The sequence below is a fragment of the Grosmannia clavigera genome (genome assembly GCF_000143105.1).
Source record: "Grosmannia clavigera kw1407 unplaced genomic scaffold GCSC_82, whole genome shotgun sequence".
Taxonomy (NCBI): Eukaryota; Fungi; Ascomycota; class Sordariomycetes; order Ophiostomatales; family Ophiostomataceae; genus Leptographium; species Leptographium clavigerum.
This window is the reverse complement of record NW_014040576.1, coordinates 1-21,787: the sequence shown is the minus strand read 5'-3', so window position 1 is coordinate 21,787 and position 21,787 is coordinate 1. Positions and strand designations below refer to the sequence as shown.

The window sequence follows — 21,787 nt, the reverse complement described above, 5'->3', positions numbered from 1 at the left end:
CCTTGTCTGTCAACAAGCCAGACTCGGTACAGGTGCGTGCCTTCAAAACCCAGAAGCATGCCCTCTTCACCCCTCGCATCCAGCTTGCTGATGCCCTTCTGCTGAATCACCTGGTCTGGTATTCTGACGACTACCCTGCAGCCGACGGTGCGAAGATGAGAGACGTCGAGGACGAAGTCCTTTCGGCCGCTGTTGTGATGCCATTTGACGATAGGAACTTCCCCTCGACTGTTGGCCACATGATTGTGAATATAGGCCGCTGATTTGCTGATTTCAGGCCATAAGGCCAACGGGATTCTGCCTTGAAGATGCAGAAGTCTAGTGCGAATGACGATCTCTTTGACGGCTCTCTCTGCTCCTCCGTTTTCGGCTGCGTCGTATACTGGGCTTGGGATCAGCCTGATACCTCTGGGGGCGCAGTACCGTTCGAAGAAGGTAATGGAGATGTCTGTGCCGTTGTCTAGATGAATTCGTAAGGGTGAATACCCCAATTCATTCGCGTTGCGTTCGATCACTGCCTTGATCGCGGCTGGTGCGTCTAACTTCTTCTTGTGCGTCAGTACCTCCAGCACTCCGGTAAATTCATCCTTGATTGCTGAAAAGTATCGCGTGCCGTCGAAAGCAGTGTGCTTGAAGGTGCCAAGGTCGATGTGGTACGCCTCTCCTGGCTTGGAGGCGCGAATCCCTCGCAGGTCCTTCGGCTTGAAGTGCTTGGCTTTGGCCCGCTCGCACGAGGTGCACGTCGGGTCAGTGTTTTCGGTGATGTGCTCTGGGAGCACCAGGCCTCCCTCGGCCTGCTTCATTGTCTCTTTGAGCGCCCTCCAGGACGGATGACCCAGTCTCTGGTGTATCAGGCGCAGTCTCTGGCGCTCGCTCAAAGACTGCGCGAAGCTTTTGGGTCGCCTGCGTCTGGGTTGCTCTCGGTCGGAGTCGAAAACGCGCTTGCCACGCTCACTGATGAATTCTCCCCCTGCGTGGGAGCTGCGTCGAATGGCTTCGTTCGGTGAACAGGGAGGCGAAAGCCTCGTGCACGAACATCGAGCTTGGCCATCAGCTGCTTTTTGGTACAGTACAGCTTTGGTCCCACCAGGAAATTGCCTTTGAGGTAAAACTGGAGGCCAGAAAAGATGTTGATAGGGAAGGAAGGAACAAAATAAACCTTCCCCAGCGTCACCTCGTGCTCTCCACCGTCTGGTTTGGCCAGACTCAGTGCCACCTGGCCGACGTGCGACGCGGCCACTGGGCCGCCGCCCGTGATGAATCGTACTTGACTGGGTTGCAGGGTGCCAGGTACGAACCAGCTTGCATCGTTCGCCACGTGCATATCCCCACCGGTATCGAAGAGCCAGTCGTTCACCTTCTGGCCGTGGAAGAGGCTGTGAAACCCGACTTTGCCCACGATGGGCCAGGTGTCAGGGTCGGCCGTGATGCCTACACTGCGCGAAGTCTTCGCAGGCTTAATCTCTTCGTCGGTCTCGTCGTCTGTCAAGTCGAAGTCGCTAAGCGAAACGTCGTCATTGATCGTGATGCCTTGATCCGCATCAGGAGGGTTTTCGACGTAGAACATGCTCAACGAGCTTGTCTTTTTACCCTGATCTTTGGCTTCGACGTGGTGACTGTCAGAGGAGGGTCGGAGTTCTGGATGCTTTTTCCAGCAACGATCGACAGTATGACCCGTACGGTCACAGTGAGTGCATTTTAGAGTAGAGGCTGCCTTGCGCGCGCCCTGCTCCTTGTTTTTGTCACTGTCTTTTGTCTTCTCGTCTCCCTTGTGACCCCCCGACCTGTCCTTGTTCTTGTCCTTGCCACCATCTTTGTGCTTGCTGACGGGGTTGACAGCCCTGTCCTTGCATCTTGTGGTAACGAAAAGCTTGGTGGCTTCGTAGACTTCGTCGCTGCCAAGCTTGGCGATCTTTGATCTCCACTGATCCATGATTTCTGCGTTCAACGCAGGGATACGCTTGCAAACGGCGCTCACCAAACAAAGAGCCTTGAGTTTGCCTGAAAGGGCGTCTGCGTAGGTCTCGTATCCACGGAAAACCTCTTCCATACGCTCAAACCACTCCTCGATCTTCTCGGTATCGCGCCATCGCAGGGTGTGCAGTTTGTGACTGAATTCGACTGCCAAATCCTCCGTGTGCGGTCGAAGGAGACGCTCCAGCTCTTGGTATCGCTCGAGGACTGAGTCCCCCTTGATCTGGCCTTGGAGCAACGTGCTGACTTGCATTTCCAGGGCGTATTTGATTTCGCCCTGCGCGTCATCCGTCAGATCGACGACGTCTTCAATTCGGGTTAATTTGATCAGGCCCAGCCCTCTCTTGAGAGCCTTGTCCCAGTCATCCCATTCCTCCGCCTTGGTCAGCTTGGGCACCTGCTTTGAACAGTGCTTGAAGAAGAGGTTCAAAGCCCTCTCTGACACGTTGATGCCTGCCATGCTGTTGACAGAAGTGCGTTCAGAACTAACGCGGGGAGTTTGTGGTCGTGACTCTGAACGAGATTGCTGAGGTTGCTGCTGAGGAGATTGCTTCTCAGATTGAAGCTCACTTTCGTGATCAGAAAAAATATTGAAAGATCGATCAGGTTTTTCACTGGGAGGCAGACTTTGTGCCCTGAACAGGCGTCTGACTGGCGTTCTTGAACGTGATGGACGTTCTCCCGAAGGTAGCACCACCGTTGTCGCTCTTGACGTTCCCGAAACCTGATCAAAATCGAAATGATCGTCTCTGGGGTCACCTTGATGAGGAAGATGCAGCTTCTCCAGGCCCTCAGTGACCTGCTCTGCTGAACCTCGATGAGAACGAGCTTGAAGCTCTGAAAAGATGCTGGATTGCCTTTCTGATTCGACAATCAGCTGCCTCCGATTTGGTGGTCTTGAAGAAGGTCTCTCCCAATATGGAAGCATGGAAAAAGAAGAAGATGCTGGATGCCAGCACCTAAAGTGAAGTATTATGGCCCCACGAAGCCCAGAATCAACCAAATGTCGGTTGGGAGACGCCGCGCGATGCTGACGATCTCTGAAATGATGCCCTAAGGCGAAAAAAAATGAAGCCCGAAGGCTGAAAAGAGGTGCCCTGGGGCGAAAATTATCGTGAGATGACGCAAATCGCCGTGACAGACCCGGATACAAGACCCGGGCTCATAACCTGTCACAACTTAGCTAATGACAGGGGAAGGGGAAGGCACTGTATGGGTCTGCCTGCATGAAGGTGGTGATCTGCGTGTTGTACTAGGGAAGAAAAAGCTACATTACACTGATTCTGTGGCGCAGAGATTTCACTGGGGCTATTCCCCACTTTTCTCTATTCTGGCCAATCAGAACGCGCAGGGCCAACCCTAGCCGGAAAACGCACAGTGTGCTCCATTCCCGCACTCAACACATATCACGAGGGACTAATGTCATGCGTACAATCCCTTTTAAATCCTAAATTTACAACCCAACTTGCCCATTCTCCCAAATTCGCCGCCGTGAGGTTGTCCGGCAATCGCCTGCGGGACGTTCCCCAGGTTTCGTGCTCTGATGACAACAGACTCATCATCGTTACTCGCGTCTGCATCTCATGATAATCCAGTAACAGCATTGAGGAGCCATAATAACAGACCTCGCTCGAAATCGGGCAGTGATTATAGACTGGGGCTCCCCCACGTCAACTTGACCAGTAACACGGGGCATTATGCAGAGTTGGGCATCAAGAAAATATCCTTAACGTAGACAGGATTATTGGGCTACCTATTACACCGAGAAAGCTTAAAATCAGGCGTCAAAACCGGGAATAAGGGCAAACGTTAACAGCATTGGAAGCCCGACTATAAAAAAACACACCGCATACACGGTAACAGAACTATGATAAAGGGCCAATGAAAAAAATGTACTAGCTTTAGTTATTTCTAAAGACTTAGGGAAAAATAAAAATAAAAGACTAAAAAGCGGCTGAGAAGAGCCCATTCACAAATATCTGCACCACCATCTGGTTTCGGTTAGTACGTCCACGTAGGCAAGTGCAAAGAGCTGGCTCTAGGTTTTCAATACTCCACCGGGCCGAGAGTTGCTTCTGCATTAGTTCGATAAGGTAAAAATACACGGCTCGTCTCTAGTCGTGCCTAATTTCTAGCTACTTCGCTACGGCCGTGCGCTGTGCCTCTGCGTGTGCATTTGTAAGACTCACGTCAGCGTGTAAAGACTGCTTTTACGACTTTAGCTTATTTCGCGCGGACGTGCTGATGTAATGTCTTTATAGCCGCCACAACTGCTAAATATTGAAAACGCGTCGTTCATGCGGATGAACGGGGTCGATGTAGTCTGTGCTTGCACAGCCTGGGCCACAAAGACGCCATTGAAAAGAGGTGCAGCCGCAAGCGGCCCATCCTCCGATGGACTAAAGTATGATGCGGTAAGTATGATCATGGAAGCTGCTGATGGGCCACCTAGCTTGGAAACGAATTTGTACAGTGTAGCATAGGCTAGGCACAGGGAGACTATCTCCATGCAACCTCGGTTATGGTAAGATTTGCTTTGCTGTCTGGTTTGTGTTCTTGGGAAAGACGCCACTTTATTTTCCAAGCCGAACGTCGTTCGGAGACCGGCCACGACAAAGTCGAACAGACTTAAGTAATGTTGACAGGACGACAACGTATAAAATCCCCGAAGCCGAAGAGGCTGGCGAGCGACCGCCAGAGCCTCAAGGGCGCTAAAGACGTACTTCGCTTTCAGCCTCGCCGTTACAGGTTCTTTCTTCTTTTGTTTTCTTTGGAAGAGAGTATAGTATAGACTGACCAGATCCGACAATACCGGAAGTTTATATAAGGCCCCGTCAACGCCTTTCTGCTAGCGATGTGCCTTTTGAACGATATTGATTCGCGAGGCGGAGAGTTAGACTGCCGAGTCCTCTGCGCGCTCCGAAAGCTCCGTCGTATTGTCCTTGAAGAACTGGTCGACTTTGTGAAACGCCGGCTATGCGTTTTACAAGAACACGGTCTCTTTCCTCTCACGGGTGCATTTGTACACGAGCAGTCCCGTTCAGTGGGACCTATCCAATCCTGGCTTCAGTGATGATTAGTCATCGGTAGTATTTCATCTGGTCACGTGCTCTCATTAACTTGTTCCTGATCTTCCTGATCTAATAGTGGGGTTGCTTACCCCGCTCCCTAGGACGCGCGCTATAGCAGTTAAAATTTTACGTCTGTCTCTTATACACGGCGGATATTTGGCATCATTAACTACATATCTCGAGAGAACAATAAATCGCAACGACTGCACGACGACAACTGCCAACCTCGCTTGTGTAGTGGATGTTTTGATTTTTTTTCAATATGGCGGAAAATGATGAGGTTCTCAGCCACTCAGAGTTCTGGGATGAGCGGTACTCTCAGACGGACGGCGAAAAGCCAACACACGAATGGTTCCGGTCCTTCAATGAGCTGGAAGAGTTTTTTCAGCAAAAGCTCTTCCAGGCACCTGGGCGCCGCGTAGAAGATAACCCGTTAATTCTTCACCTAGGGTCGGGTGATAGTGTTCGTGGTGTTTCTTGTTGTTGCTTAAGTCCATAAACATCCCACTAATTATGATTCTCTCTGATATAGGTGATTCCAATCGAATTCAGCGCTCGCGGCTATAAACATCAGCTATGCGTTGACTTCTCTACTCAAGCCATTGAGATCATGACAGAGCGTTATAAATATAACACAGGCATCAAGTGGGAGAAACTAGATGTGAGGGACATGGCTACGATTGCTGACAAGTCTATCGGTGTTGCATTTGACAAAGGCACCTTTGACGCCATGATTCATGGCAGCCCATGGAGCCCTCCAGCGGAAGTAAAAAGCAACACTAGTCGATATCTGCGGGAGGTCCATCGGGTTTTAGCAGACAACGGCGTTTTCCTTTACGTTACCTTTAGGCAGCCACATTTTATCAAACCTCTTCTCAACCCAGACGGCCTGTGGGACCTGGAGCTGCATGTTCTGAGTGGCAAAGGCGGCTCGTTTGACTACTACGGCTGGGTGATTTCAAAGTCTAAATAGCTGGACAGGGGTCTTGGGTCACTTTCAAACAGAGTGTCTACATTTTAGCGAGGCTTAATGGAAGGCGCGCATGAAGACAGGCCAACCTTCTTCTCGCAAGTTTTAGCATAGTATAGCGGGAAATACAGGGCGGAAACCCATAGACGAAATATCTACCGTATGGAGTCTTGTAAAGACTCATCTTTGGCGAGCAATGCCTTGTTAAGCCCGAGGCAAGAGAGGTGCAGCTCTCGACAAAACGAAAAGTAGGAAGCTACTTACTGAAAAGTCACATTTTTTGTGTCGGAAGAGCACTGTAATCGGACAATGGAAAGGCTCTTTCCTAAAATCACTAGGCTGGACATAAAAACCCATGCGAAACAAGAATCGAATTTGGCAGGGCAGAACGGAGACCGAAATTTTGTTCTAGGAAAAAGAGCTATAATATCAAATAGACAAGCATTCCATCATGTACGGCCATAGATACTGGAAAGAACGGGATCCCGTCCGCTCTCCCCTAGTTAAAGCAGTGATCGGCGGATTAGCAGTTGGGTCGGTGACGACCAGCGAATACCCGCTGCTGTACGTTTTTTGATAGCAACGTTTTTTTTGTTTGGGCGGCGGTTTTTTTGCGTCATTGTGTATCAAACATCTCTCTGAGTTTGGGGATAGATCTCTTAGGTTTACAACGGCCAATCTGAGCAACAAAACGTGACGTTGGGCAAGGCTGTCCTTGCAGCGTCTCCCCAACTCGAGAGCATTGTCCGTTCGCCCCATTCTCTTCGTTGAACCACACCAGACCCCCAAGGCCCACCCACGGCCACGTTGGTTAGGCCATTACACTTAATTCAAGTCCCCACAGTCATAGCAGCACACAGCGCCACGGCATTGCCTTCTCATATTGCATATTTCGGCTCTTGTACGAGCTTCTACCTATCGCAAACTGCGGTAATACAGAAACGTTTTAACGACGAAACCATCTGAAAGCTCGATCCTGTCCGAGGCGTGCTAAGCGATAGAATCAATCTCATCCGAACGGCTTCGTACCCTCCTTTCCCGCCCAATCAGACCTAGACTGTTTTTTCCGTAGACCAGACCCTCGCTTGAAAACTGGCTATCTTACTGGGCCCGTGACATATCAATCGTACTCACGGCCCCATCCCCCGAGCCATCTCCCTCCATGGATGCCATCATGTTCATCATTGATTTACCATTTCCCCCACCCAAGCCTCTACCAATGACCACTTCAGCAAACATCCTCAGCTGCATGGGGAACCTGGGGTCACCGTAGTGTTCGATGACGTCGCTCTTTTCAATGGCACATCGCAGGTCCTGCCAATTCGCCGTGTCCATTCCTAGCTGCTCGCATTCCGCTCTCTTTTCATCGCTCCACCACGATGGAAGGAGCCCAGGGCGGGAACTAGCCCGATCCAAGAATCTTTGAAAGCCGCGCAGCCCATCCGGGGCGCCCGAGTATAAGCTGTCGGGGGCGTTGTTCTTTTCAATGGTGTATTCGTCCTCGACGCGCAGGCGATACGCATCAATAAGAAGCCGGTACACGTCCTTCTCCGGGCGATCGTGTAGCCACTTGTTGTTGCTGAGGCGGCTAAAGGGCTTCGTAATCGGCTGCTCCAGTCCCTTCGGCGGAGAGAGGTCGGAGCCGGCAGAGCTGGCAGTCGAAGTGAAAACCCCGGCCGACGCCGAGCCGGGCTTGCCACATGTTTTCCGGTGTTTCTTCCAGTCAGATTTCTGGCAGTCTCTAGAACAGTATGGAGTTATGGAGCATTTGGCACATCTCTTGAGGGTGACCTGTGGCTCGATTTTCTGGCAGTTGCTGCACGCACTCATTTTGGCCGTTATCTCAGATGGTAAAGGTTGTGGTTATTTCTGGGCAAGGTGAAGCGCAGGCGGGGCAAAGGCGCTTGAGGAGGGCTAGATTCGCGAGTGGAGAGAGGCGGAAGTCAAGATGTTGTTTTTCTTAGGCTCTTACGGAGTATTCTTATTGGCTAAATGGATTTTAAAATTTATTTGTGAAAAGTTTTGGTTTGCAAGCTAATGACTACTTTCAAATTAAAGAATCTCCCTTAAAAAGGCGACTTGATAACAAGATGGAAAAATACCTGATACCGGCAAGTTACGCAAAGTCAGGCTTTTTGGAGCAACATAACGCAACTTTCTTACGCATGTCGCGCAAGCTACCGTACTCAGGATACTTCCAGTGATCTTGAGGGAAATATGACATACGATCATCCAATATGAGGGATTTGCATTCCTACAGTGCCCTGCTTTATTTCTTCAAGGGACAAAAAGCTCTCAGCCCTATCTTGAAAGAGTCTGTAGAACGGTCTCGCACATAGAAATAACCTTCTCTTCCTCCAGACGGCGGGCAACGAGCTGCAGGCTGATCGGTAGACCGTGCATGACGTCGGCATTATCTGTGATTCGGTTAGTAATCTGCATCACGTGATCGCACAAGGTCTATCGGAGACAATGCGTACACTCTTCGTTGACCTGTTTGCACACAGGTCCCAGGTGCTCGTATTTGGTATCTAGAACATCCACAGCTTTATCGACCAGTATACCGGTCGGAAAGGAGATGCACGAGTAGTCCAGGACATTGAACACACCGGTGTAACCAACTATTGTGCGTGTCAGTAGAGCCGCCGAAGTCAGCTAAAGAATGGAGCTTACCGTGTCTAAACTCTCCATGCTTGACAGTGTTATAGGGCATTGTGGGGCACAAAATGGCATCTATGGCAGCCGCATTCCAACGGTCCAGATATCTGTTCTGAAAAGCTGTCCGCTCGAGGTGCAGCTTCCACATGGCCTCTGTGCCCAGCTCCTTCGCTGTGCTGTAGTCCTCCATTTCTGGCCGCCACGGCTCGCCGCCTCGCTCAACCTCTGTCCGGATGGTGAGCCCACCGTCGGCAAGAAACATGCGGGCCAGGAGAGCGGTGCCCTCGGCCTGGTCTACCGGGTCCCAGTCGACAATCTCGTGACCCGCCGCCTGGAGCTTCTCTACCGTCGTTCGCAGGGCCCGGGCCACAGGAGGAGTCGGCCGGACCACGCCGTCGTTCCACATGACGGCAATCTTGAGTCGGTTCGGCAGCGATGCCGGGCGCCAGGGAAAGGGGATGCACTTGGGATCGCGAAGCCACGGCTGGCCGTCGATGACAGCCTTGGTGTAGACAGCCAAGTCCTGCAGCGTGCGTGTGAGCGGGCCATTGACCGACTGCACGGCCTCTTGGCCAGGCATGCCCGATCGACAATTGCGCACGGGGAAGCGGCCGGACGAGGGCCGCAACGTGAAGAGGCCGCAGGAGGCCGCTGGGATGCGGAGAGAACCACCTGGGAGCAATTAGCACACGCAAGTGCCCTGTTCTATCCCTACATCCTGCCGTCTCGGCAACTCACCAATATCGGAGCCGACACCCATGACGCTGCCTCCCATCACAATCAGAGCTGCTTCACCGCCTGAGCTACCGCCGGGGCTCACTCGACGACTCCGCGGGTTCAGGGTCCGTCCAAACAGGTTGTTGACCGTCTCGGCAATCATCATAGCCGTCGGCACGTTGGTCTTGACATAGAGCACAGCGCCCGCAGCCTCCAGGGCGGTGACTAGGGTGGAGTCGGACGTGGCCGGGTCGCCCGCGTGAGAGACGAACCCGACAGTCGAGTCCAGACCGACCAGGTTGATGTTGTCTTTGAGCGAGATCGGAAGGCCGTGCAGTGGGCCGATGACCTTGCCGGTCTTTGCGAAGTGCTCGTCGCGTGCTTTCGCAGTTTGGATCGCACGGTCGAAACATGTTTCCGAAAGGCAGTTTGTCTGTTCACGCGTCGGTAGGGTCAGCTAAAAGAAGAAAGGTCGCGAAACGGACAGGCCTTGGGGCTTACCAGCTGGTGCGCCGCAATTGCGCGCTTGCAAAACGCCTTTGTCACCGTCTCAGACGACAGATCGCCCTTGGCCAACCTTTCGAGGAGCTCCGCTGCGGAAGAGCTTGTGATGCGGAGCTCGTCTTGGGTAAACCAACCGGAGGTCTCGGGCCAGCTTGTGAGGTCGTCCTGAGACTCGGGTGGCAAGAGTTCTGAGGGGACAACGAGGTCAGCTGGAAAAGTGGCCAGAAGGTCGCTGCGCTTCTTGGCACCAATTTCTTCCCAGGTGGCAGACGTCATTCTGGCTGGATTGTGCAAAACGAACAGAGCGAGATCGAGGTGAGAGTAAAGCCAAGGCAGAGTCAGGACAAGACGGTTGAGAGATAAGAAGCGTAGCTGATAACTATCTCCAGGATGCGTTCTTTTGTTTCGTTTTTATGTTTCGCAGTGCTGACCTCCCTCTGAGCTAACGAACCTACGTCGTATTGATGCGCATCGCTAATACTACCGTGCCACATTTTGATTGCCTTCCCCATTGGGATTCGACGCAGAGATAGCTTCTCGGCCGATAACGCAACCGTTTGCTCGTACAATCGGCTTTTTCTACCCAACTGCATGTATCTAGGAACAACGCCTAGCTTTCCGTGTTTTTCTTATCTGCGACATTTGACTAGCTACTTCATCTCCCTTATAACCGAACTAGCCAGAAGCCCGGCTTTTCGCCAATGCGCCTCGCAACGCGCCAGACCTCCCGGATATCGCGAGATGCCAGAGAGGTTACAATTGAGCCAATACTGACGAACCGTCCGGCATTGCTCGTCTGTCCGCGCATGCATCCCGGCTAGATAGGCGCCCAGGGCCATGTGGATGTAAAAGGGCGACGACGACGACGTCGCCGCCAGGGTCTCGCACAGCCTTTCCACCACGGCCGCCGCGGTCGCCTCTCGGCTCTCCGCCAGCAGGACTTCCGAGTCGGGAACCTGGACCAGGACGGCTAGGGCGGCCGCACAGCGGTTTACGTCGGCGCAGACGTCCCAGCCGGACGATCTTTCCGATCGTGTCTGCAGCTTCAGAACCTGCTCGGTCACGCGCAGACAGCTGCGTACGGATTCGCATGCGATTTGCGACCGGGCCACGTCGACGTAGAGGGCGCAGGTGTCGGCCGGACATCCAATGGTGCTAAAAAAGGCGTGATCGAGAACCTGGCGGTGCCAGTCCTCAAAGATGAGGCCAGCGTCGGCATCGGCGTCGGCGCCGCGCACAATGGCGCCGCAGATGTCGAACCAGACCAGGCGGGCGAGGATGTCGAGCAAACCGGGCACGAAACGCGCCAGCCGGTGCAGGTCGGCCATGCTCTGGCAACGGTGGTAGTCGAGCACGTAGCGGGCGCCGTACAGGTGGCACTTCCACTCGCCAAAGGTGGTGTCGCAGACTTCGAGGACGGCAAACGTGGCGATGCCCAGAAAAGCCAGCGGATTGGCCGCCTCGATCGCCTTGTTCAGGTTGGCCAGGACCGCCAGCCGGTGCCGCACCATGTCGAGCGACTCGGGCGACTCGGACGACTGAAAAGTGCCATTGGCACTGCTGCTGCTGCTCCCGGTCGCTATCGGAGCGTCGCGGCCCTCGAGGCGGGCCTGGATGAACATGCAGAGATCTGACAGCAGGCAGGTCGTCTCGGGCGATAGGGCGTGCTTGTATTCGCTGCATGGGTCGTAGTGGTCGCATCGGTCGTGTTGCTCGTGTCGGCTGTTCGCCGGGCTGCTGTCTTCGGCCGTCAGAATGTGGCTGCAGAGGGCAGCCAGCCGCTTGACGAGGCTATTCTCATCCGTTTCTGACCAGGTCTCTGACCCGTCGGAGTTGATAAGCAGAGGGGGAGACATGGACGAAACCCGATCGGCATCTTCCGCTATCTTGGATATCGCCGTCTCTGTCGCCGTCTCTGTTGCACGACGGCCCACGTTGGAAGCACGTCGTCTCTGGCTAACAAAGCCCACACGATACGCAGTGGATAGCCCCCACAGACAAAGCCGGCCTGGACACAGGGCAGACACTGGGGCCGGTTGAGATCGCACTTGAGCCCGCGTTGCTTGCAGGTCACGCAGTCTCTGTCTCGGCGAAACCCACGTGGCTTTCCTCGCTCTCGCCCGGCTCTTGCAGCGGTGACCTTGCCAATCCTGCCACGCGGCATGGCTGCAGTCATGACCGATCGAGCAGGAAATCAACCCATTCGACGTTCTGGCCATATGGGTGGTAGGTCCGTTGCTCAAAGCAGAAGGCAATCTACGAGAATATAAAAACGAGGACTTTGGGCTCCACAGATAAGCCGGCCCCACTTTATCGTCCGGGGTAAACGTATCCACTAAAGTGCTGTTTCTTATCTGAAAAACCCATCGGCTTTCCTCGTTCGGGGTTTTTGAAATCACCCGCCTCGTTTATTCCGCCTTTTTAGGCCCAACCTTGAAAGCACCACAGCCCGTAATACAGGGTGCCACAAGCGAAAACGAACAGGCGGAACTGCCAGACAGGCTGCAGACTGTCCGCATATTATCGACTGTCGCTATCCTGGTACCCTCGTCACACTTTGTATAAAATCTTCGCTCTCTCTTGTTGCTGTCCCTCCAGACTCTTGCTTGCTCCTGCTTATTCCTCTGTATCCTGCAACCAGACGTTGCATGGTGCCAGCCCACACAATGGCGAGTTCAAGGCTGTACAACTACTTCCATGCGGGTTACAAGCCTGGCGAGCGCATGCTCGTCCAAAAGATTGATTTCTTCATCCTGACATTCTGCTGTGTCAGCTATTTTGTCAACTACGTTAGTGTGCATGGCCTGTATTTCTGTTGCCTCTCTGTCGTTCTCCTGTCGCTGACCTTCTCAGCTCGACCGTGCAAACCTCACCAATGCCTATGTTTCCGGCATGAAGGAGGACCTCGGCTTCAAGGGCGACCAGTTTAATGACATCAACACCTGTTTCACGGTTGGGTATGGTGCCTGTCTCAACCTTGTCAGCCCTTCGCCTACCGCTTCGCTAACCACCTTTCCAGTTATGTTATTGGTCAGATTCCGTCCAACATCGCTCTTCACTACTTCCGCCCTCGGTATTGGTTCCCGCTCATGATGGTTCTCTGGGGCGGCCTGACCATGGTCACCGCTGCCGCGCATCGACCGCAATCCATCATGGCTATTCGCTTCTTCCAGGGCATGTGCGAAGCATCCTCCTTCATTGGTGCCCACTACATTATGGGTGCCTGGTACACCGAGAAGGAGCTAGGCAAGCGCAGCGGCATCTTCACGTCTTCCGGACTGGCAGGTACTCTCATCAGCGGCTTCATCCAGACCGGCATTCACAAGTCTCTCAATGGCCGCAACGGCCTCGCTGGCTGGCGCTGGCTCTTTATCATTGATGGCCTGCTCCCCATCCCAGTGGCCCTATACGGGTTCTTCTTGTTTCCCGACACACCCCACACCACCACCGCGTTCTATCTGACCGAGGAAGAGCGGGAGCTGGCCAAGTCTCGGGTTCCCGCCGTATCGAAGGAGAAAACACCCTTGACGTGGGGCTTCGCTCGCAAGGTGCTAGCTTCCTGGTATTGGTGGGGATTTGTCATTCTCTGGATCATTGCCGGCGAGACTGAGTCCTTTGGATCCAACTCCCTCATCACTCTCTACATGAAGAAGCACCCGACTAACAAATACACCGTCTCGCAACTTAACAACTACCCATCTGGTGTACCGGCAGTGGGCATCGCATCAACGCTCTTCTGGGCAACCTTGACCGACTTCTACGGCGGTAGGCGCTACCTTGTCGCCTACTGGATCGCTATCACCAACATCGCCACGTCTATTATGATCCTTGTTGCCTCCAAGCATATCAAAAGTCCCAACTCTACCCGGATCATCTTTGCGGCCTACTACTGGGCCGGCTCTGTTTATGCCTGCCAGGCCACCTTCTTCGCTTGGTGCAATGATGCCATGCGATTCGAAGACGGACTTTTCCGCGGCGTCGTTCTTGCTGGCATGAATCTTGGCAGCAACGCAGTGAACGCCTGGTGGAGCATCATATTTTATGGCGCGTCCCAGGCCCCCAAGTTCCACGTACGTACTCTCTCAGAATTATTTCATATGTAGATCACTGACAAGTATATAGAAGGGCATGTGGACTATGATTGCCGTCTGCATTGCTCTTGCAGTCTGGACCGCTATATTGAGCTACTACGGCCACCGAGAAGAAAATAAACGCCTTCTCTCCGAAGGGGCCGAGGAGACAAATACAAGCATCGATGTGAAAGCTAACGAGAAGGCCATGTTTTAATGCTAGATTATGCAATTCATATTTTCTTCATAGAAGCTCTAGCTGGCTGATTAGTGATTTAAAGAGAAGGCCGATAACATTGTTTATTGAATTGAAACGAGAGAGTGATTCAAACTTACGAATGTGCGGCTTACAAAAGCATCTTTGATATGTTCCCAATATACTATTTCATTTTAGGCACGACAGCATATGTCTGTCAGAAAGTTCAGTTCCGTGAGATTTAGTTAATATGACAGGAGACAGATAAGTCGTGGCATGCTGACTAATGTCACTGCTCGGAAAGACTATCCTCTACGACGTAAGCGTTTTGAGAACCGGGAAACAGTGGGGGTACTTTTTAATTGACCGGAGTTCAACTGACACAACATTGATTTAAGCAACGAAATATGGCGTCCCAAAGAACACAAGGAGTTTAGGCTTATTTAGTATCTGATGCTAAGGACTGAATATAATTAATGGGGAATTCAAAACAAAACATCCGTTCCAGAACCTCCTACTTTCGGTACCGAGATAATTACTGCAGCCGTAAGGTCCTGTGCAAGCTTGACCAGAAAACTATTGAGTGATGAGAGAAGCGCACCCCCAAGACCGCCTATTCCGGCCACACAGGATGACATGTCAAGACCCTTCGCGGGATGCTAGCGCATCACATGACCAGACCCATTTGTCTTGACCAATCAAATGTGGAAAAATTCATGACTTCCGTCACTACTTACACACCCCATGTATATAAAAACGCACTCTTTCTTCCCTCTCCTTAAGAGAGGGACAAGCACACACGCATGGACGCATAAATTAATCAATTGCCAACACATACACGCAGTACACTTGTGAAGAAAGCAACACCCACACTTCCGCCCACGACTTCGCCGGGCGGGCTCACCTTGTCTCCCCTCGCGGGATTCCAAGATGAGCCCGCAAGGCCTTCCTCCTTACCTTTCGGACCAACCATACACTACCTTGGCTTGTGACGAAGGGAGGTGCCTCACGACACCTCTCTACGTATACAGGTACGTGTGTTAGTAGGTGTGTTGTTGGTTCGAGCTGAGGCCTCACCCTACCTCCGCTCTCACCATCACAACCCTTGGCTGCGGTAGCTATCCAGTTTATAAAAAGACGACCCACTGACCGGATCGATATTTCCTGGCTTACGACGGTCACCAACCGCAGTCCATGGATGGCCGGCACGGACGACAGTGCAGACGGGCAAGCCGTGATGTAGTCCACTCCCCTTAGGCTGACAGACAACCCCGTAGAAATAAGTTGTCCGGAGACGGCAGTGGCAACAGTCTTCAGAACGGCCTCTACGGCCGGGAAACGAACGAATTCCATGATTCTGCTCTGTTACAATTTCACTTCTGGAGCCGGCGAATCTAATATCGTGGCAAACGTCCTTGTCAAATACTAGACAGCAGTTTAGTTCATTTATACAGGCAGCTAACCGAGGTCGGACGCACCCACGCGGTTCAGTAACAGATAAGATTTGTCCTTCAGTGACCCGTGGGATGTTAGTCTTATTATCGTTAAGTAAAGGGTGGTGGTGCTAACGAACACTGAAATATGTTGTCGATTTAAGATAGCCATTGCCAAGAGGCCAGGTAATCAGAACTTTGTCGAACAAATAATCATATTGGTCGTCTTTCTGGGGCCGGGAAGATGCTGCTCTGTGCGAGACTAAACGCCCTTCGGCTCTGCTCGTTGAGTTAGGTCTCGATAGCGGGGTCGGAAAGAATGCACAAACCTCATATCTGCTCGAGATCTTGCACATTCCGTCTTACTGTGAAGCTCTAGAATGGAGCGCACTGTGATCGTTCTGACTAATGCTAGCAACGCGGCCTCTCATCGGTCAGACAGATAAAAGTGGGGACTAGCCCCAGTGAAATCTCTGCACCAGTGAAGGCGCGCCATGTACCCTCTCCTAGCTAGTTACAACACACAGATCATCAGCCACATCGTGAAGACCCCATACAGTGCACCGCTACCCCTGCCATAAGCATCAGTTGTGACACTTACAAGGATTGTGCATGGATTTAACACGGGACACAGGCACACAGGAAACAAAACTTTCTGTATTTTGCAAATTTCAGATACAACAGAGATCGGTCGCGACAGAATCGCCTGTAAATAGGACGACCTAGATTTGACCTTTTTAGAGAAAGTGCCACTCAATCGACGCAAAGCCTTCTTCAATAAAGAGCAGCACCTAAATGTAAAACATGCTATCGCGAATATGCTGGTGAATGGCCACGTCCTGCTGCGAAGCCAGGGCCGAATGACCTCCCCCGCTGGCCAGCGACGGCGTCGCCGAATTGCTGGGTGTCTCAAACACACTGCTCAGGTAGCACCGTGCACGCTCGCAGAGAATGTCGGCGTAGTAGGCGGGCGTGCAGATGTTGACCGCCTTGGTTGCACGTCCAAAGACGTAGCACATGCTTTGCGTCAGATCCTGCAGCTGGTCCGCCGTGTTGGATTTGTAGCGCGACCGGAAGATCTCGTCCAGCAAGACGTAGTAGTGTGCTGGCCGTACTGTGCCTTGCAGGGCTGCGTGTGCCTGTAGGAAGAAGTCCCAGTTGCGCGCCTCGGTCACGCCGCGGTCGACCACCGTGCCGGCCTTGCTGTTGCCCGATCGGTCGGCGTCGGCCTCCTGCGTCGGGTAGAAGCGCGTGTGGTGGCGCTTGCCCACGATGACGACCGTTAGTCGAGGCAGTCCCTTGGCTTGATCGGCCGGAGGATAGACCGCCTTGCACGCAGCACGCAGAAGCGGCAGCTCCTCTGCCACAAAGACGGGATACTGGCCTTCCGAGATGCCGTCCCGATACACCAGGATGTTCTCGGGCAGCGAAGTGTGCTTCCCCTTCGTGCGCCACAGATGCAGCCGCGACTTGAGCATATCGCTGAGGGACGACACCATCTCCTGGCGAGCACGCGACTGAATGCTGAGAACTGCGGGCCACTGTCCCAGAGAACTGTCGATGCTTGCCACCATGCCAGCAATGCTCGGCGCATTCGGGGAGGAGCCCGGCGACGGGTGGGTGACGTCGATGCCGACAACCATCGTTTTCCCCTCTGCTAGGAGGCCCAGGCGTACCGGTTCAATCTGCTGATTACTGCCGCCCAGCTTCAGGTTGAACTTGAGTGCCACGTTGCGGAAGTACTGGTCCTGGCCCTGGGGCTTGGCCAGCTTCGACCCCACACTGCAAACTGTGTGAATACCATACTTCACATCACCCAGCTGCTTGATCCGGTTGTACAGCGGAATGGGCGTTTCCGGCAGAATGATGAAGAGCAGTTGTAGGGCCGAAGATGCCCGTTTGAACATATCCTCCAGCTGTGGGTCGTCCGTGTCCTGCAAGACCAGTCGCTGCGGTGTGGCGGGCGGTCCGGCTGCAATTCCCGCGTCTCTGAGGACGCCTGCGAACCCAGCAAGGGTGGCCATCAGGTCCGCCGATGAAAATTTATATGCTCTCGGGTAGACGTCGGGCATATCAATGTACAAGCACGACCACTTTTGAACCGATCCGCCAGTGCTGAACTTGAGGCTTGCCGAGCCACGGGGAACCATGTTCCAGCCGCCTGACATGACACTTGCCGACTTGTTCTGTCGGTAGATTATCTTTGGGGGGGTCAAGATACGACCGGGAACGGTGATAAGGCGCGATGCGGCAGTAATTCCAAAGTGTCCCTACACACACGTACGTTTAGTCGACCACACAAGCTGTCATCACAGATCCCACAAGACACAAATGAAACTCACCAGTTGGGGGTTTGTGTTTGGCGCCAGGCCAACGGTCTGCAGACCCTGGGTTGCAATGGTGGTCAAGTTCTCGGCCGGTCTGCGAACTGCAAAACGAATCATCTGTTGGGTCTGGCCCGGGTCGAGTTTGCTTTTGGCTGGCTGTCCAGGAATAACATAACAGACTTCAGCTGGCAGATATGTCGGGTGCTCGTGGTTACCTGCATTGACAACGGGCAGTTCCGGCCTAGAAAGACGGATGCCGTACGCTGACACCGACGTTAGCACGAGGTCCCCACCGTATTTGACCTATAACAAAGAGACCGCAAAGAGGGCTACTCACTGTTAAAAAAGAAGTCGTAGACCGAGATGTATCGTCCACCAGCCGCTACAGGCTTCGTGGGCTCGCCTCCCTTGGCGCCTTTACCACCCTTGGCGCCCTTTCCGCCCTTCTTCGATCCAGCTGCACCTGATGCTGCGGCTCCAGGGACAGCCGGGGCGCTTGTCTGGGGTGTGGCCTCAAGCCAGAATTGCACATCCCTCGGCCCCGCACCAAACTTCCGAACCTGCGGAGGGTGGGCTAGACCTTGCCCGTCGCTTACATTGCTGAGGGCATGAATCGACTTGGCTCTGATGATGACCTCGCCCTTCTTATTCTTCTTCTCCTTCAGGTGCGTGGTGCGGATGCGAAGCCCTTTGAGAAACGTCTGGAGCTTGTACATGCCCTTCTGGGAGCCGAAATTTAGAATGAACTGGTCAAGTGGGCCTTCCTGATAGAAGGCGCCGTGGCTCACATTGACGTTCACCAGGACTCGGGCTGTTGCCATACGGACGCTGGAAAAGAAGCCACGCATGGCCGTGAGACAGCTGCCGAGGTCTAGCTTGGCGGACTGTTGGCCGAGCAAGAACGTCTTGGACGCGCCAATGCTGGCAACGTTATTGGCCGACTTTGCGTAGTGATTGAGGAAGATGTTTAGGGCCTGCACCATCGGCAGCTTCTCGTCATACTGGGCGGAAATGTTTGTGGATGTCAGGTACGACATGAGATCGGATACCGGCAGGACGTTTGTGAAGAGAAGCTGAGCCTGGTGCTGCTTGGCCCCGGTTCGAGGCTCGTCTTCCATTTCGGCGCGGTACGAGATCGTTATGGTCTGGTTGTCCAGCTTTTTGCGCGAGATTAGCGTCGACTTGAAGTCGGTCACAATGTCGTCTTTGTAGGGCGCCAGTTCGGGCGCTTCCAGCACTAGCCGAATGAGCTGAACCAGCTTCTTGCCCGTCAAGGCCGGCGTCACCGAGAGGTCATATCGATACATCACGAGCTTGTTCGGGGCCGTAAGGACGACGTAATTGGCCCAGAGGGTCACGTTCGCGCCTTTGGTGCCGTATCCAGGCCGGCTGGGGAAGGTTTCGTGCACCTTCACAGGTCCAGGCTTCACCTGCAAGGCATCCTCCAGCTTTGTCACATTAGCATCGGGCGGAACAGCTCCACTGACGACTGTTGGACCGCTGAATCCGCCGCCTGAACCGCCTGAATAGCCACCTCGTCCTCCTCGTCCACCACCCCGGTCACTCCCTCCGCCGCGAAATGCTCCACGGTTTCCACCGCCGCGTGTGTTTCCTCGATAGGACATAGCGATTTAAGGTGGTTATAAATAGTTTGGGGAAAGGTCGGTGTATGAACGCTTCTTCTCCACGTAGAAGTGCTATCTGGGGCGGGTTAGCCAGGTTTTATGTCAGCGGCCGCTGCTGCCTAAAACTAGGACATGACGTGGGCGTTGGGACTATTCTCTTTGGTCCAGCGAGTGACAAAGCGATCCTCCGTTAATCTTGTGTCACAACTGATGCTTATGGCAGGGGTAGCGGTGCACTGTATGGGGTCTTCACGATGTGGCTGATGATCTGTGTGTTGTAACTAGCTAGGAGAGGGTACATGGCGCGCCTTCACTGGTGCAGAGATTTCACTGGGGCTAGTCCCCACTTTTATCTGTCTGACCGATGAGAGGCCGCGTTGCTAGCATTAGTCAGAACGATCACAGTGCGCTCCATTCTAGAGCTTCACACTCCCCCTGAATGGCGCACGTGTTATAGACCGTTTATCCTCCCAGCCCAAGATCACCAAATGAAGCCAAAGGCTTCCTCTGCTTGTGCAGAAATCTGTGAGCACGAGGCTCTGAATAGCCTCTAAAAAGCTCCTTTACTTAGGGCTCCCAGCCTATCAGACGGGGCAGCAGACGCTCGAACGTCGCTTTTGGCGTAGCTTTGGTTAAGATGTTAGCAATTTAATACTCTAACGGCACGTATTTCACCGTTAGTAAGCCGCCTAAAGCGCACTCCCGAAAGTAATGCCATTTAACAAGTGCTTTGATCGCTCCCGAAACTCTAGCTTCTTGGTGAGGCTGATCGCGGAGTTGTTGTCTACGAATAGCGTAATGTCCGCTATAAAGCTTAACTCTAGAAAGAACTGTTTAATCTACTTAGCCTGCGTCGTGGCGAAGTACGCCGCGCTGTATTCAGCTTTATACGTTAAAGTGCTGACGGTAGGTAGCTTCTTGGCGCATTATAAGACTAGGCCGCTAGCTATTTTAAATACAAAGCTGTAAGTAAAGCGGCGATTAACAGGGTTATCTGCCTAAAAGGCATCGACCTAGCCGTTAACGGTAACGTGTCCCTTAGGCGGTGTTTGTTGGCGGGTAAAAATAATTGTAAATTTGTAAGGGGTTGGTGTGCAATGCGTGGTCACGAAGGCTTAACCGGTTTGTACTGTTGTATTAAGACTTCAACTTAACGAACTATAGGAGACTGGTAGGCGAAGGCCTGCCAGCTAATATATACGTGGCTAGAAGATGCGGTGTAGCGCAACCCTAGTAGGGCGTGGCACAGCTAAGTGGCTATGCTAGTCCTGTGCAATGTGTTAAGATAGTTTATTAAGTCCGTCGCTTAGTAAGCGACTGGTTGCCAAACCGGTGCGTAGGGACGCGTGTATAGAATACCCTTACACTATCCTCCCCCTCCCTAGGTGACGCCCCCGTCAGCCTAGAGGTGCACACGCGGTAGCCACTTGCTTGTTAAAAAACCTCACCTTGTAGAGTTAGGAAAAAAAGTTAAGCGCTCCGGGTTATTGGCTGTCGCCGAGCGGTCGCGGACCGCTTGCTTGTGCGACTGCATTCGGGTAACGTGGAAGCGCACACGTACTGCTTAGTCTATGGCGGCAGTAAACGCTAAATCCTGCCTAATGCACAGGTTGTTCTGTTTGTTAGAGCTCTCTAGGAGGCGTGCAGCTTAGATCTTAGTTAAGGAACGCTTAGGTTGCTGCTAATAGGTGTTGCAAAGGGGCTAGCCTTAGACACTAGGTGTATAAGGGTGCAGTGTACGCTAACTAAAAATAGTAGCGTAAAGCTTATAACTTTTAACTACTAGTAAAGTAAGATAAAGGTAATAGCGGCTGTTTATTGCCTACTAATTATAAAACTATTACTTACTAGATAGTAAAGGTAGTTTGCTGCTAGAACGTTCTTTTATTTAATTTTAAACGTTCCTTACCTTACTATTAAAGTAAAGTTAAGTAAGTTTTTAAGACGCATTTAAACGTTTAATAACATAGCTTCTTTATTGCTTTAAAGTATAAAAAAGTAAGTGTATTTATTAAAGGTGTACTTAGGTAGGCTAGGTAAGTTAGGCAGGCAAGGAGGTATCTTCTTAACAGGAGGAAGCAGCCGTATATTTAATAGCTAATTCTTGCCTTCTGCACTCTAAGGGAGTGCAGGAGGCACTCTTTATCGTAGGCGCACCTCTAGCGCACCAAGTGCGCAGGACAGGCGCGACCCCGTTTCTACTTAGCCCGTGCGCTAGCACGTGCTATAGCCTGTGCGCAGA

The 21,787-nt window shown here is 52.7% G+C and overlaps 5 protein-coding genes across 5 annotated transcripts; 2 read left to right on the top strand and 3 right to left on the bottom strand.

Moving 5' to 3' along the window:
- Positions 1 to 5,307: 5,307 nt before the first annotated feature.
- CMQ_7880 (uncharacterized protein) lies at positions 5,308 to 6,018 on the top strand (the record flags this gene model as incomplete). Its single annotated transcript, XM_014313520.1, has 2 exons — positions 5,308 to 5,508; positions 5,578 to 6,018. 2 exons carry the CDS (start codon positions 5,308 to 5,310, stop codon positions 6,016 to 6,018), a joined length of 642 nt encoding a protein of 213 aa, XP_014168995.1.
- A 1,098-nt stretch (positions 6,019 to 7,116) lies between these two features.
- CMQ_7990 (fatty-acid amide hydrolase) lies at positions 7,117 to 10,170 on the bottom strand (the record flags this gene model as incomplete). The annotated part of the gene is made up of 6 exons (XM_014313630.1): positions 7,117 to 7,756; positions 8,351 to 8,432; positions 8,496 to 8,636; positions 8,689 to 9,345; positions 9,412 to 9,823; positions 9,892 to 10,170. 6 exons carry the CDS (start codon positions 10,168 to 10,170, stop codon positions 7,117 to 7,119), a joined length of 2,211 nt encoding a protein of 736 aa, XP_014169105.1.
- A 374-nt stretch (positions 10,171 to 10,544) lies between these two features.
- CMQ_7801 (uncharacterized protein) lies at positions 10,545 to 12,058 on the bottom strand (the record flags this gene model as incomplete). The annotated part of the gene is made up of 2 exons (XM_014313441.1): positions 10,545 to 11,902; positions 11,995 to 12,058. 2 exons carry the CDS (start codon positions 12,056 to 12,058, stop codon positions 10,545 to 10,547), a joined length of 1,422 nt encoding a protein of 473 aa, XP_014168916.1.
- A 502-nt stretch (positions 12,059 to 12,560) lies between these two features.
- CMQ_7928 (major facilitator superfamily transporter pantothenate) lies at positions 12,561 to 14,181 on the top strand (the record flags this gene model as incomplete). The annotated part of the gene is made up of 4 exons (XM_014313568.1): positions 12,561 to 12,683; positions 12,748 to 12,851; positions 12,914 to 13,964; positions 14,017 to 14,181. 4 exons carry the CDS (start codon positions 12,561 to 12,563, stop codon positions 14,179 to 14,181), a joined length of 1,443 nt encoding a protein of 480 aa, XP_014169043.1.
- Positions 14,182 to 16,384: 2,203 nt separating this feature from the next.
- CMQ_7771 (RNA interference and gene silencing protein) lies at positions 16,385 to 19,545 on the bottom strand (the record flags this gene model as incomplete). Its single annotated transcript, XM_014313411.1, has 3 exons — positions 16,385 to 17,863; positions 17,936 to 18,183; positions 18,258 to 19,545. 3 exons carry the CDS (start codon positions 19,543 to 19,545, stop codon positions 16,385 to 16,387), a joined length of 3,015 nt encoding a protein of 1,004 aa, XP_014168886.1.
- Between the last annotated feature and the right edge of the window lie 2,242 nt (positions 19,546 to 21,787).